The sequence below is a fragment of the Hyperoodon ampullatus genome (genome assembly GCF_949752795.1).
Source record: "Hyperoodon ampullatus genome assembly, chromosome: 7".
Taxonomy (NCBI): domain Eukaryota; kingdom Metazoa; phylum Chordata; class Mammalia; order Artiodactyla; family Ziphiidae; genus Hyperoodon; species Hyperoodon ampullatus.
Window position 1 is genome coordinate 74,810,083 of NC_136920.1, and position 17,131 is coordinate 74,827,213.

Consider the following 17,131-nt stretch of genomic DNA (forward strand, 5'->3'; position numbering starts at 1 on the left):
TATGTTTGGCTTGGCACCAGTGCCTCCAATAATACTTTACATTTGGTTGGTTATGTTTCTAAAATGATCATTTCTTGCAGCTATCCCACCAAGAAATGATGACTCTCTTTTTTGTATTCTTTTCTGTTTCACAGTCTGTTCTCTTACACCATAAAGCTTCAAGCATTAGCCAGCTGTATTCCGTATTCACTCTCCTCCCTTGAAATCTACTCTAAGCTTCTCTTATACTTGTCTGTTATTGCACTGGAGTTTTCTAGAACTATCATCAGTCAGTGAAAGCAACTCTTCTGATTAGCAGGCTGTGATTGTCTTTAGCAATTCTGAGGCTTCTTTCTCTGTCAAGAATCTATGCACAGCAGGATTTCTCTAAAACTCCATAAGGTTACATCTGAAAAAAGTACTTTAAATTCTAAAAGATGGATACTTTTAAAATACATGTTTCATTATTCTTTTAGATATATTCGACTTACAATCCTTGAATTGTGTTCAAAATAATGATAAAATAAATTTTATTTCTTTTCTTTGTTTAAAAAAGAGATCTAACATATCTAAAGAAATGAGTGTAGAACGGAGTAAGTTTTGGCTTTAATGTAAACTGATATATATATATTAGGGCTTATATACATATATAAATTATTTGTATATAAATTGGGACTTAATAAGAAAGGCAAGCTTGCAGTTCTGAGGTTGTAGCATGAATAAAGTAGAATATGGACTTTTAAAGATGTTATATTAACAGGGGCAAATAGAACTCAAAGTGATATATGGAAGGAATGAGAAGTTGTTTCTCTTTCTAGCTGTCACATTCCAGTGAATGATCATTTCAGAAACATAAACTTACCTAAGGACAGCAAAGCTATTCAGTTGCCAGACAGTTGTATCCAGTGTTCACCCTCAGGAAGCAGAGGTAGCTTCTGGCAATATTTTTACCATTACTCTGGCTGCCTTTGGTTTCTCATTGACTCCGCTGTGGAATAGCTCGTTATTCAGACTTTTGGATGTTACTGCAGAGGAGTTTTAATGAGAAGATAGATCTGTCATATGGCTACAGTGCAGTGCTTTCAATCTCAGTATGACATTAGATGCAGTCTTTTATGTTGCCTGTGTCTAGAATACTGTTAAAAATGAAACATTAAGAAAAGCCTAGATCTGTTGTCATATTTATGTAAATGTCCTTCTCTGAATTCTAGGATAGGAGCTTTATCTTCTTAATATTTTTATCCCTATAACACCTGGCAAAGTGTCTTATACCTGGTAGATACTTAGTGAAAGGTTTTTGAGAAGAATAAAGTAACTTAATGAATTTAAAGATAGTGGTGGTATATATAATATTTGGAACAAGATCACAAAATACACCAGGATAAATCCTTGAAGTAAAGGATGTTTCTTCATATTTGTTTATAAATATAATAGAAATAATAGAAGAGCAAGTTAAAGTTGAAGGGAACTTTGAACCACTGATGAAGCTAAAATGGTAAAAAAAAAAAATATTTTGCTGCTCAGGAGTCTTCTAATGAAGGTAATGAAGGTGATCAAGACGCCTTACATGGAAACTAAATTCAGTTTTTCTTGTGTCCCGCCATCCCCTTAATTTTGTGTCAACTCAGTGGTCCTGTCTTGGGGGTCCCGTGACTACCCACTAGTTCAGTGGTTCACTGGAAGAACTCACATGACTCAATATAAAGTTGTGTTCACAGCTAAAATTTATTACAGCAAAGGATATAGTCCAGGGACAGCAAGAAACAGATATCCATAGGTAAGGAGGTCATGTACAGGCTTCCACAAAATCCTTTCTTCTCTGCAAGAGTCACACAAGATGTACTTTTCCTTCTAGCGGTAAACCTCAGAGACTCTTATGAGATGTCTCTACCCAAGGAAGTTTGCTTGAGTCTTAGAGTCTAGAGTTCTCAAAGAGAACTGGTCATGTAGGCACATACCTGTTGTGTGACCAGCCATTGTACAAACCCATGTCAGATACCAGGTACATATCAGTAATCTTCATGTTTACTTTAAACACGCTGTCCTCCTGATTTGTCTTGGTCCACAGCTTCACGTGTATAGAATAGCATTATTAACCAGAAACTACATGAATGTTGAGGAGTTTTGTTCTTACGGTTTGATGAAGAATTATTGCCATGGTTACAGAGATAAGTAAGAACTGAGAGAACAGACCTGCATTAACTCTTCTCACAGGTCAAAATGGAAACCTGGGACTCAGACTTGACATTTCCTTCATCAGCAAACTTGCTGGAGATAGAGTCCTCTTGAAAAGCCTTACTGTTTCTCAAATCCATCCCTTGTCTACAGTTGATGTTTCTTTTATATTTATTTATTTATTTTTATTTATTTTTGGCTGCGTTGGGCCTTTGTTGCTGCACTCGGGCTTTCTCTAGTTTCAGCGAGCAGGAGCTACTCTTTGTTGTGGTGAGTGTGCTTCTCGTTGCGGTGGCTTCTCTTGTTTTGGAGCACGGGCTCTAGGCACACAGGCTTCAGTAGTTGTGGCTCACAGGCTCTAGAGCACAGGCTCAGTAGTTTTGGCACACGGGCTTAGTTGCTCTGTGGCATGTGGGATCTTCCCGGACCAGGGTTCGAACCCGTGTCCCCTGCATTGGCAGGCGGATTATTAACCACTGAGCCACCAGCGAAGTCCCTCGTTGATGTTTCTTAAATACGTGCCTTAATTCACATTCTTGTATTGCGTATATACTCACATGAATTAACACATCTGCATAAGTAGCTCAGTTATTTGTATTCAGTTATTTGGTTTTCTGTCATGTACTCTCTTAGTGCAGCCAGATTGACTTTCCTACCAATTCTCTTCCCCTTTAAATAAATAAAGGAAGAAAGGGATAAAAAGTTGCTTTTGTGTTGGGAAGACATGAGAGAATAAAGGAGAAACTAAAAATTACCTCTGATCCTGGTATGAGATCTCACTATCAATATTTTGGTAAGGCTTTTTAAAGACTTAGGTTACAGGAGATGAAATACATGGAAATGTAAGCTTTACTAAAAATATCAGCTCCCTAAGGTTAGACAGGGATTTTTCTCCATTTCATTCATGGATGTGCCCCAACCACCTGGGAGGGTACCAGGCACACAGGTAGGTATTCAGTGTACATACTTACTCAGTGAATGAATGAATGAATGTATTTTCAAGACCCAGGATATCAAACATTCAAAGCCAGATAAATCGTCAACACAAAAGACTGAAAACCTATTGTCTCTGTTTGAATCCAGGTTATTCTTTCTTCGTTTTTTTTCATTGTGTTAGAAGCTAAGCTATTGCTAATTTTAAATAATAAATGTCCTCAGTGTTAATAATTCCACAGCTACACTCCTGTAAACACAAATGGTACATTTGGGAGTGAGGCAGCTCATGGAATAGCTTTGTTCTGATTGCAGGTCTGGCCCCTGCATTGAAATTATCTGCCTGGTAGTACTTGTTGTTTATGAGATGTCCTTACATCTTTCCCCTATCTCAAATAGTTAAGGATTCCTTTTTTTTTTTTTTTTACATTTATGAATGGAGGACTAGATTATTTCATAAAGGTAATTGGTATGGGTTTTCTCTCATCTCCCTGAGAAGAAGGGAGGGAGATCTGTTCTGGGCACCACTTTTCCTATGATTTTTCAGTTCCTTTGTCACTTCCACTTTGTATACCTCTTGACATCAGGGATTTGTGTTGTGAAAAATGGCTCCCACCTCCACTAAAGTCTTCTCTGATGTGTGCACTGAGCACTGGATCCTTCTTCACAGGTTTACCAAAATGATTTGAGTCTCCTTTTTTTCCCCACTGAATTTATCAGAATCTCTGGTTGTTTGATATCACCTTCTAAAATCTCCATGAGTTTATAAATTTATTACATTTTGTATTACTTTATTGTCATTTCAGCATGCTTGGGGAACAAGAGAGAAATATGTATGCTTGGGTGCCATAGCTAACTGAAAGCAAAGTAATATTATACCTTGTATATTTTTATATCAGGGTATTCCCTCCCTGTCCCCCTGCCCCATATGCATTTTGAAAAAATAGTTGTTATCACCCATGTATTCTTCTAGGTAAACTTTATAATAATTTTGTCACCAGCTTTAAATGCCATTTAGTTGATAAGGTGTTCATTGTATGAACCCCTGTGGTACTTTATGCTGTTTGCACGTCTATCTCCCTGCTAGACCATGTTCTTTCTTAGAACCTAGACTATGTCTTTTATCAAAATCACATTGGGCAGAGGTACATTACAAATTTGATCCTATATTTCTCATTCTAAAAATCCTGAAATGGCTCCTCATTATCTCTAAATAAAATCTAGACTCCTTTGCATTCCCTGTAACTACTTCCCAACTTTGTCACTACATACTACCTCTTGTTGCTCTAATCATACTAAACTATTTATAGCTCTTCAAACTTGAAATTTCTCTTCCATACACACATGCACACACACACATAACCACAGGCAGTTTGTGCACACAGAGATAAGGCACCCTTCTTTACCCCCATGCTCGCATACATCTTTGTGGATGCTCTGTTTTTTCCTGACTAAGCTCAAATGTCACTCACTTAGTTAAGGGCTTATTATATTAGCTCCTATGGACCCTGTGTTCTTTACTGCTCTGAATCCCTTAGACCGTGTTCTTAAGTGCACAGGCCATGTCTTTTATCTCTGTATGCCCAGTATCAGATAATTAATCATGATGATGTCCCTGTATCATGAGATAAAACTTAAATTGCTACTTTTAAAATAGGAAATAATATAGGATAGTGATTGTTGTTCTAACAAAATGTTCACTTAGAAAAATAATTTGTGTTTATTGGATTAGTTAAGAGACTTACTTAGCATACTCTTTTTATTATGGTGTTGTATTTCTATAGATTAAATATATGCTAGTTTTTGAGCAGGTATTTCCAGAGATAGAATTCATTTCGAATGCTTTTATGCTAACGTAAGGTTTAGTGATTGGACACTTGAGAAAAGAAAAATAAGTAAAATCTATAGTTTCTTTCATGAGTGGTAAATCAGGTGGCGATTAAGATGAGCAGTCTCATAAAAGGGGTTATCTACATGAATGATACCTGTGTTGTGAGGTTTTAATACAGAATTACTGGGAATTATGGCCTTTGTCTTTTTTTCTGTATTCCCTGAAATCTTAATCTTTCCAGTTATATTTATATTTGAACAAGTAATTACTGAGGCAAATAGGATTATGACTTGTAGCAGACAATAAACAGCCTGAGCAGATGGCCTTTTACAGGATACACCTTGTTGCGCATGAGCATTCTGAAGATATTTCTACGGCAGTGGGAATATTTTGCTCTTTTTAGAAGATTGCTTTCTGTTTCCTTTGAAGTGTTTGTAATTGTGAAAGCCCAATTAAATATTTCAGTAAATAGTAAGCAACTGCAGCAATTTTTTCATAAGAGAATTTTATTAAGTACCTCTTTGAAAAAACTCAGATGGGATATAAACATCCCTTCTTTTTTACCTTTGTGTGAGATATACATATTAAAAAGTGCATAACACATAAATTACATGTTCTAATATGCATATGTATAGATAAATAATAGGAAAGAGAACATTTCCAGCACTTTAGAATTCCTCCCACCTCCTTTTGCCCTTTTTCAGTCAGATGCTCTCCCTGCTTGATTGAGGTAAGTACCATACTGACTTTGGTGGTAATCACTTCCTTTATATTGCTTTATATTTTAACCACTTAAATGGACATAGTTTAGTTTACTCAATTTTGACCTTTAGATAAATGAAATCATATATTGTGCATTCTTTTTGTCTAGCTTGTTTTGCTCAACGTTATTTTTAGTGTTCATTCATGTTTATTGTTATATAGAATGCCATTGATTAATATATCCCAATTTATCTGTTCTGTTCTTGATGGGAATTTTTGTGTTCCAGTTTAGGTCTGTTAAGAACGATTTTGTTATGAACTTTTTGTACATGTGCCTGGTACACACATCTGTGGGGTATATATTTACATATAAAATTGCAGGCTTTAGGGTATACATATCTTCAGATTTTCTCAGTATTGCCAGGCTATTTTCCAGAGTGGTTATACCAATTTATACTTCTACCAATAGTATATAACAGTTCTGGTTGGTATTGCCAACCTTTAAGAATTTTTTCCAGTTGGTTGTATAGCAGTATCTCATTGCAATTTAAATTTGCATTTCTGTGATTGTCAGTGAGGCTGAGCATCTTTTCATGTGATTATTGGACATTTGGATTTCCTTTTCTGTGAAATATCTGTTTATGTCTTTTGTTCAGGTTTCCATTGAGTTCGGCCTTTTTATTATTTGTAGGCAATCTTTAAATTTTTTTTATTTGAGTTGTTTATAGGTTTTATGTAATGAAAAAGTTCTCATTCTTGCTTGCTATTTCACTCTCTTCATAGTGTCTTTGATGTACCGAAATTCTCAATTTTCATGAGCATCATTCACGTTTATAGTTGCCACTATATGTAAGTTGGGTAAGAAGTCTTATGGAGGTGTTTTCCTATATTCTCTTATAAATTTTATAGTTGTGTTTTTTACATTTAGGTTTGTAATCTACCAGGCATTGTTTTTTGTATATGGTATGAGGTGGTGATCCAGCTTTTTATTATTACTATTATTATTATTATTTGTAATCTGTTTAAATGACCTAGTTGTCCCAGTCTCACTTAGTGCAGAGACCATTCTTTCCTCTCTACTTTGCACTGTCATATTTGTTGGGAATCAAGCATCCATATATGAGGCCAGTATAACCTTTATACCAAAACTCTCCTAAGGCAGTAGAGCAGAAAATTACAGGTCACTCATTTGTGAACATATGTGCAGACATCCTGTTCAAAATATTAGAAAATTAATTGAGCAATATATTGGAAGGTAATAAAGTTTATCCCAGGAGTACAAGTTTGGTTAAATTTGAGAAAATCAACCAGAAAACTCTTTTGAAATATCTCAGGAGAAAAAGTTTGATGAAATTCCATCCTTCAACATATCTATATATTAGAACTCTTAGCAAACTAGAACTAGAATGTTATATTGTAACATGGTACAGTGTATCTACAAAAACCAAAATTACAGCCTAGAACTTGATGAAGCTTTGAAAGCATTCACTTTAAGTTCAGGAACAGGACAGGGATACTTGCCATCACCTTTTCTGTTCAACACTGTAAAGGAGATCCTAGACAGTGGAGCAAGGCAATAAAAAGAAGGGTATAAGAATTGGAAATGAAGGAACAAGACTGTTCTTGTTCCCTAGTAATATGTTTGTGAATATTGGTATCAGAAATAAGCTATAAATAAGTTATTACAAGAATAAAGTATCAAGGTGCTGAATACTTTAATTTTTTTATTTGACATATAGTTGATTTACAATGTTGTGTTAGTTTCTGGTGTACAGCAAAGTGATTAAGTTATACATATATACTTTTTCATCTTCTTCTCTATTATCATTTATTAAAAGATACTGAATATAGTTCCGTGTGCTATACAGTAGGACCTTGTTGTTTATTTGTCTTAATATATAGCAGTTTGTATCTGCTAATCCCAAACTCCTAATTTATCCCTGTCCTCTGTCCCTCTCTGCCTTTCCCCTTTGGTAACCATAAGTTTGTTCTCTATTTCTGTGCCTCTGTTTCTGTTTTGTATATACGTTCGTTTTTATTACTTTTTAGATTCCACATATGAATGATATCATACAGTATTTATCTTTCTCTGTCTGACTTATTTCACTAAGCATAATATTCTCTAGGTCCATCCATGTTGCTGCAGGTGGCAATATTTCATTCTTTTTAATGGCTGAGTAGTATTCCACTGTGTGTGCGCACGTGTGTGTATGTGTGTGTGTGTCTGTGTATCATATCTTCTTAATCCAGTCATCTGTTGCTGAGCACTTGGGTTGCTTCCATTTCTTAGCTATTGTATATGGTGCTGCTATGAGCATTGTGGTGAATGTATCTTTTTGAATTAGTGTTTCTGTTTTTTCTGGATATATACCCAGGAATGGAATTGCTGAATCATGTGGTATTTCTGTTTTTAGTTTTTTAAGGAACCTCCATACTGTTTTCCATAGTACCTGCACCAATTTACATTCCCACTAGCAGTGTAGGAGAGTTCCCTTTTCTCCACATCCTCTGCAGCATTTATTATTTATAGACATTTTAATGATGGCCATTCTGACTGGTGTAAGGTGGTACCTCATTGTAGTTTTGATTTGCATTTCTCTAATAACTAGTGATGTTGAGCATCTTTTCATGTGCCTATTGACCATCTGTATGTCTTCTTTGGAGAAATGTATACTTAGGTCTTCTGCCCATTTTTTCATCGAGATGTTTGTATTTTTGTTATTGAGTATTATGAGCTGTTTGTATATTTTGGAAATTAAGCCCTTGTCAGTTGCATCATTTGCAGATATTTTCTCCCAGTCTGTAGGTTGTCTTTTTGTTTTGTTCTGTTTATGGTTTCCTTTGCTGTACAAAGTTTGATTAGGTCCCATTTGTTTATTTTTGCTTTAATTTTTATTGCCCTGGGAGACTGACCTAAGAAAATATTGTTACAATTTATGTCAGAGACTGTTTTGCCTATGTTCTCTTCTAGGAGTTTTACGCTGTCATGTCTTATATTTGAGTCTTTAAGCCATTTTGAGTTTATTTTTGTGTACGGTGTGAAGGGTTTACATGCGGCTGTCCAGCTTTCCCAACACCACTTGCAGAAGAGACTGTCTTTTCTCTACTGTATATTCTTGCCTCCTAGGTCTAAGATTAATTGACTGTAGGTGGTGGGTTTATTTTCAGGCTCTCTTTTCTGTTCCATTGATCCATATGTCTGTTTTTGTGCCAATACCATGCTCTTTTTTTTTTTTTTTTTTTTTTTTTTTTGCTGTACACAGGCCTCTCACTGCTGTGGCCTCTCCTGTTGTGGAGCACAGGCTCCGGACATGCAGGCTCAGCGGCTGTGGCTCACAGGCCCTGCCACTCCACGGCATGTAGGATCTTCCTGGACTGCGGCACGAACCCGTGTTCCCTGCATCGGCAGGTGGACCCTCAACCCCACTGCGCCACCAGGGAAGCCCCATACCATGCTCTTTTAATTACTGTAGCTTTATAGTATTGTCTGAACTTTGGGAGGGTTATGCTTTCAGCTTTGTTCTTTTTCCTCAGGATTGCTTTGGCAATTCTGGGTCTTTTGTGCTTCCATATAAATTTTAGGATTATTTGTTCTAGTTCTGTGAAAAATGTCATAGCTAATTTGATAGGGATCATATTCAATCTGTAGCTTGCTTTGGGTAGTATGGCCATTTTAACAATATTAATTCTTCCAGTCCAAGAACATGGGATATCTATCCGTTTCTTTAAATCATCTTCAGTTTCCTTTACCAGTGTTTTATTGTTCTCAGTGTATAAGTCTTTCACCTCCTCGGTCAGGTTTATTCCTAAGTATTTTTTTAATGCAATTTTAAAAGGGATTTTTTTTACTTTCCTTTTTGATATTTCATTTTTAATGTAAAGAAATGCAACAGATTTCTGTATGTTAATCTTGTATCCTGCTACCTTGCTGAATTTGTTTATCAGTTCTAGTAGTTTTTGTGTGGAGGCTTTAGGTTTTTCTATATAAAGTATCATATCATCTTTTTTTTCTTTTACAACTTTATTGGAGTATAATTGCTTCACAATGGTGTGTTAGTTTCTGCTTTATAACAAAGTGAATCAGTTATACATATACATCTGTTCCCATATCCCTTCCCTCTTGCATCTCCTGCATGTAATGACAGCTTTATCTCTTCCCTTCCTATTTGGATACCTTTTATTTCTTTTTCTTGTCTTGATTGCTGTGCTAGGACTTCCAATACTATGTTGAATAGAAGTGGTGAGAGTGGTCATTCTTGTCTTCTTCCTGAATTTAGTGGGAAGGCTTTCAGCTTTTCACCATTTGGTTTGTTGAAAATTTTTGCATGTATATTCATCAAAGATATTGGCCTCTACTATATATGTGTGTGTGTGTGTTTTCTTTTGTTTTTTGTAGTGTCTTTGTCTGGTTTTGGTATCAGTGTGATGATGGTGGCTTCATAGAATGACTTTGGAAGTGTTCCCTCCTCTTCAGTCTTTTGGAATAGTTTGAGAAGGATCGGTATAAATTCTTCTTTGTATGTTTGGTAAAGTTCCTCAGTGAAGCCATGTGGTCCTGGACTTTGCAGGGAGTTTTTTTATTACAGATTCTATTTCACTTATAGTGATTGTTATGTTCAAATTATCTGTTTCTTCTTGATTCAGTTTTGGTGGGCTGTATGTTTCTAGAAACTTGTCCATTTCTTCTAAGTTGTCCAATTTATTGGCATGTAATTGTTCATAGTACTGAATATGTAATTAATATATAAAAATCAATTGTATTTCTGTAAAGAACATGAAACAGACACTGAAAATTAAAGTATATCAAAGTGTATTGTTGATATTTCTAACCTCCTTCCAGAAAATGCAAGGACGTTAAGTCACTTTTAATGGAAAATTCATCCAAGGGATGAATCCCCCAATAGATGCTGTGCATGAACTACCAGTCAGCTGTTTTAACAGCTTCTTCCCCATTTTACCCTCTGACATTGGTCAGTATTTCCTTGCCATGTATTTCTCTGGTATCTTTAATCTTACAACATTTTCTACAATGATTTCTTCAAAGAAAAAACCTGTGAAGACCCTAATGACTACCAGAATTTGAACCATTCTCTACAAAGCTTATTAATAACTCAGTAGAAATGTTATCTAATTTCTCTTTTTCACATCATATTTCGGAAGCTATCTATACTCCCTTCTCAGTGAGCTGGTTTTTGTTTCCTCCCTCTGTCTTTTCCCCTGTTGATGCCCCCATTCTTTTGTATGTCAGAAACATCATGCAGTCCTATTCTTGGTAACTGAACAAAGTAATCAGATACTGCCTCCTGAATATTCTCTTGGCTTCCCAACAACAAGATTACATAAAGTGCTCAAGAAGGAGGAGTTGCTGATTTCCACATCTGTTCTTATCTTTGCCAATAGCATTAAATTATATTGTTATCATAAAGCCAGTCTAAGTTGACTTGCATGCATAACATGCCTACTGTTTTAGAGAACTGTTCTACTTGAGGGTTGGGGTGATGACAGGGGATTACCTCTCCTGGGCTAGATAAACTGCAGCCCTGGTCTTACTCACTGTAGTAGTTTAGTTGTTGTATCACCTGGAAGCATCTGTTCACAGCCTCTTAGGGATCTATCATTGACCCAAGTAATCCTTTCTACTCAGTTGTATGTAAAATAAGTGATAGTATCCTCCTGATTGTTTATCCATGCCAGTAATTATTTCACCAGCTTTTTCTGGGATGTCTCTCAAAAATGTCCTATCTCTTTCACAAAATATTCTCAGCACTCAGGAGTCCTCTGACCGTGTCCTCCTCCATTTGTATGGTCTTTGGGGTAACCCCAAGCTTTAAGTTCATTACCTTCTTAGTGGATACTTCATCTTCCCAGGCAGCCATATAAGCATAAGAAGGCCTTCCAGTGAGAGGACAAACTGTTCTTCTGGTCCTTTCTCTTGCCATCATCTCTTCTCTAAAAAGACTGGCATTTTTTCAGAAATGCTAGTAACAGCCAGATAGTGTAATTTTTTTTACTATCTTCCTCTCTGCCTGCTGCTGCCTATCAGGCCAGTAGCTACTTTCTCTGAATCTCAGTTTTGCCACTTCATACCAAGGATGAGTAGGCAACTATCCCAGGATTAGATCCTCCTCTTATTTTTCAGTCTCCTCCTTTTTCTGGCTAAAAAGTGCCTCAGCCTTTTTGATTCATGGATCTGTATGAGAGTCCTCCTCACAGCACTACTCTGAGATAAAATATTTTCAAATCAGACACACAGAAACCTGATTACCCAGGATTACCCAGGGAGATTATCCAGTATTAAGCTTTATTAATAATTTCAATAATACAGGCAATCAAGAGACTCAGAAAAAGCAGGGAGCAATCTGGTACATAGAGCAGGACTCCTTCCTGTGGAAGTTAATAACCTATGCACCTTACTTAGAGGCCTGTCTACTCTAGGCCAGAGTGTGCATGTCTAATACAGGGAAGGGAAGAATAAAGAAGTTGCTTTTCATGTCCCAGACTTCTTTCTGATTAGTCTGGACCTCTTAATTGCCCGTATTTTTGAAATTATTTGTGAAGCCTGACACTGGGTAAAATCTCTGGCTTATGTGAGTCAGATTTGACAGTCTGATCCTTTGTATTCACTCACCGAGATATGTCCATTCTCTTTTCTCATTACTTCCTATTGGGACATAGAAATGCTGTTTTGTTTACATATTGTCTGAGAGCTGATCCTAAAATTCGTATGGAAAACACAAATGACCTAGAATATCCAAAAGAATTTTAAAAGAAGAATAAAGTTAAAGGACATACACTGTCAGACTTCATGACTTGATGTAAAGCTATAAAAATCAAGAAACTGTTGTATTAGCATAAGGATGTGCATCTAAATCTTGGGGCAGAATTGGAAGTTCAGAAATAAGTTTACACATTATGTTTAATTGATTTTTGACAAAGATTCTGAAGTAATTCCATGGGTTGGTAATACTTTTTCTTCAACAAAGTTGAAACTATCACTTGTGGTAGTTTTTCCAGCAAAGTTTTTTCATTATATACGAAAAAAATGATCATGATGCTATATTGGAAAAAATAACTTAAAACGGAAACTGAAAAAAATTTAGACGAAAACATAGGTGAAAATATTTGATGTAGGCAAAGATTTCTTAGATATGTCACCAAAATCATGAACCACAAAAGAAAAATATGATAAATTGGTTTTTATCAAAATTAAAAACTTTAGCTCTTCAAACATATCATTAAAAAAATGAAAAAGCCACAGGATGGAAGAAAATATTCACTATACTTAAATCCATCAGGGTTTTTATCCAGAAAATGTAAAGAACTCTTAAAATTCAATAATAGGAATACAACTGAGGGGGCTTCCCTGGTGGTGCAGTGGTTGAGAGTCCGCCTGCCAACGCAGGGGACACAGGTTCGTGCCCCGGTCCGGGAAGATCCCACATGCCGTGGAGCGGCTGGGCCCGTGAGCCATAGGCCGCTGAGCCTGCACGTCTGGAGCCTGTGCTCCCCAACGGGAGAGGCCGCAACAGTGAGAGGCCTGCGTACCGCAAAAAAAAAAAAAAAAAAAAAAAAAAAGCAAATTGAAGAATACAACTGAGCCAATTTTTTAAATGGGCAAAAAATTTGAACAAAAGATGATAGGGTAATATGGCCAGTAAGCATATGGAAAAAATACTTGGTCATTAGGAAAATGCAACTTTTAACCATGATGAGATCTTAACACACAGTTAAAATTTAAAAGATCAGCAATCCTAAGATGACTAGGTTGTGAAGCTATAGAGAAAACCATAATTCAAAAAGACACATACACCCCAGTGTTCATTGCAGCAGTATTTACAAGAGCCAGGTCATGGAAGCAACCTAAATGCCCATCGACAGACAAATGGATAAAGAAGATGTGGTACATATATACAGTGGAATATTACTCAGCCATGAAAAGGAACGAAATTGGGTCATTTGTAGAGATGTGGATGGATCTAGAGACTGTCATACAGAGTGAAGTAAGTCAGAAAGAGAAAAACAGATATCGTATATTAACGCATATATGTGGAACCTAGAAAAATGGTACAGATGAACCTGTTTGCAGGGCAGAAATTGAGACACAGATGTAGAGAACAAACGTATGGACACCAAGGGGGGAAAGCAGTGGGGGGGTGGGGGGGTGCTGAATTGGGCAATTGAGATTGACATGTACACACTGATGTGTATAAAATTGATGACTAATAAGAACCTGCTGTATAAAAAAATAAAGTTAAATTTAAAAAAAGGAATGCTCATATATTGCTTGTGGGAATGTAAAATTGTATATGAACTTTGTAAAACAAAATCGCAGTTTCCTAAAAAGTTCTGTCACTTCCATTTAACAGAGCAATTCTTGTACATAAATGTTAATAGCAGCTTTATTCATTATAGAACAAAGCTGGAGTAATCCAGAATTCCATCCCCAGGTGTGTGGGTGAACAAAAGTGTTTTATTCATACAGTGGGATACTACTCAACAATACCTAGGAATGGAACTACTGATATACAGAAACATATGCATGAATCTAAAAAGTATGCTTTTTGAAAGAAACCAGACACAAAGGGGTACACTCAGTATGATTCCATTTATGTAAAGCTCTACAAAATACAAACTTTAAAAAAATAATAAATTTATTTATTTATGGCTGCGTTGGGGCTTCGTTGCAGCACGCGGGCTTTCTCTAGTTGCGGCGAGCGGGGACTACTCTTCGTTGCAGTGCATGGGCTTCTCACTGAGGTGGCTTCTCTTGTTGTGGAGCACGGGCTCTAGGCATGCGGGCTTCAGTAGTTGTGGCTTGCGGGCTCTAGAGCTCAGTCTCAGTAGTCGTGGTACACAGGCTTAGTTGCTCCACAGCATGTGGGATCTTCCCAGACTGGGGCTCAAAGCCATGTCCCCTGCATTGGCAGGCAGATTCTTAACCACTGCGCCACCGGGGAAGTCCCCAAAATACAAATTTTAATATGTAGTAAAAGAAAGAAGTCAGTGCTTGCCTGTGGATGGGAGGATTTTCTGGAAAGAGCACTAATGAATCTTCGTAGGAAAATAGAAATGTCTATATATTGATAGTGATGGTGGCGGTCACCCAAGTATATCTGTTTTTTTTAAATTCAACAAAATTTACCCTTAAAATGCATTTAATCTTATGTATATAATACCTCAATGAAATTTGGGGGGAAAATCCCTCCTTTGTTAGCAGAAGAAATCCTTTATAATTCAGATGTACATCCTTCGAAGGTTGTGAATTTATTTAATTAGATACAAGCTTAGTAGCTTGCTTTTAGCTTTTTGGAATTATCTCTTTAACTCTGTTGTTTATTTGAAATTGCAAAAGGAGGGGGTGAAAAATATGTGCTAATCTTGTGATCAAGCATGTAAAAATATCTAATGAATGGTATTAGACAAGGTTAAATTATTTATGATGGGAGGAGAATTTCAAGTTTTACGCAGCATACAGTATTTTGTTATTCATGATAATACGTTACCATTATGTAGGGCTTGAGGATGTGTACGTAGCTTTCACAGATATTTCATCCTCATAATAGACTGTGAAGTAGTTAGGGAAGGTATCATCTTTCTGTTTTACACATGAACACACAGGCTCAGTGAGATTGTTACATAATTTGGTGAAGATCACTTAGCTGACAAGTGCTAGAGGACCTGGAAATCAGTGTAAGAGCTTCTGGCCCTAACTGTCTCTCCACTGTGACACACTACTTCCCTTTAAAATATACTTTTGTTGTCTGGTCTGTCTGTCTCCACCTCTCTCTTCAAAAAAAAAAAAAAAAAAAAGACCCATTAACTTTATTGACATGTATTTTGAGTAGAATTCGGGTTTCTTTTCATGCTGTAGTTTTAAATGGTGGTTTAGTTGTACTATTGTATTAACCAGAAACATTCTTGGGGGGTTCATGATGCGACCAAAAAGCAATTACAGTGCCCAGAGAATAAATAAACTTTGAAAAAACATACCTTTGTGTTCCATAAACTAAAATGAACGGTTACCAAGAAATTATGTAATTTGACTAGATTTCAGAATCTGTTTAACATACTAATTTAATTCATTATGACAATTTTCAGACTAAATAAACTTGAAGATACCATTATGCTAATTAAAGGAAAAATCGAAGAAGTTCGTCTTCCTGTAGAAAAAGTGGATATTATTATATCCGAGTGGATGGTAAGTGTTTGCAGAGAAAACTACTTTTATTAATTTTTTAAAAAGGCAATGAATAAAGTAGCAGGTTTTCTGCATTTAATTATATTTGATAAGTGGCAGAATGGTAGCATTATTTTAAAAACAGCTACAGTCTTTTTATGGTAGTTCATTCTGAAATGGCACTTATTTACTGGCCATTTATAATTCTTTAAAAAAGAGTAAATTAGCCTTTTTGCTTTCAAAGTCATAATAAAGAATTATTATTTTTCTACTTTCTAGATTTGTAGAGACCTAAATATGTTTTCCTAAAAGCCTACAAGGACTAGTTAAGGATTTCCTAAGACTGTTTATGTCAGAATAATGTGATGTTGCCACTGTTGTTGTCATACTTAATATCCTGTCTTTCTGACCTGTTAGGTCATGTAATCAGTGTCCTTTATCACATAAAATAGAATTTATTGGCATTATTAAGATAATAAAATTAAGGTACAATATATAGCTTTATAATTTGCTTTTGAAACCACAAATCAAGACTAGAGTATTTATTTTAAAGAGTAAAGAGTCTGTAAAGTAAAACTAATGGTATTGTCAACTGATTTAACTCACTGATATGCCACTTCAATTAAGACAAGTATATATTATTTCCAGATACACAAAGATTTTTTTTAACCATTTGAAAGTTGTTAAGCTTTTTTTTAAAAAGTATTTGATAACATGTATTTTCATTAAATGAATTTATCAAAACTTCTTGAAAAGAATGAGTTTTGCTTTACAATTTTCTACAAATTTTGAATAAACACAGAAAATAATAATTCTAGCAAAGTTGCACTGATTTCAGGGAGCTTTTGAAATGTTCAGTTTTAATGTAGTGGTTTTAATTTAGAGCCAGTGACAGTCACTGTTGTTGGCAGTTACTCTTTTGCGTGTGAAACAGTGTGTTGATTTTTTCATGCTAGGCTTGGCTTTTAACAATTTTTGATCACAATATCATTATTATTCTTATGCCAAATAATTTGTATCAGCATCCTGATTTCCCTTATGAATTGAGTGAGAAGGAATGAATTTAGTTAGTGTAATTAAAAATTCAGCATCTTTTTAAAGACTACAAAAAGGTGTTTTGGAGAAAGTACATTTGAGGCATCTGCTTGGCAACAACTTTAAGTAGTTTATACTAAATGCTGGCTGACATAATCCTCATTTCTCTAGGGGCCATTTTATTTTTCTTGGAAAATGCATCTTTAAAATTACCCCGAATTACACTAGAAGCAAACTAAAAGATAGACTTCACTAAACTTCCTGTCATGTCAGTTAACTAGCTGAGTAGTTCTTGCCCT

The 17,131-nt window shown here is 35.8% G+C and overlaps 1 protein-coding gene across 1 annotated transcript in view; it reads left to right on the plus strand.

The window, feature by feature from the left end:
* The window catches only part of PRMT3 (protein arginine methyltransferase 3), a gene marked incomplete at both ends in the record, with an annotated part of 141,017 nt that overhangs the window by 37,513 nt on the left and 86,373 nt on the right, over positions 1-17,131 (plus strand). Inside the window, one exon of the mRNA XM_079709186.1 lies at positions 15,719-15,818. Coding sequence (XP_079565312.1) covers positions 15,719-15,818 — 100 coding nt within the window. The remainder of the gene's footprint in view (positions 1-15,718; positions 15,819-17,131) is intronic.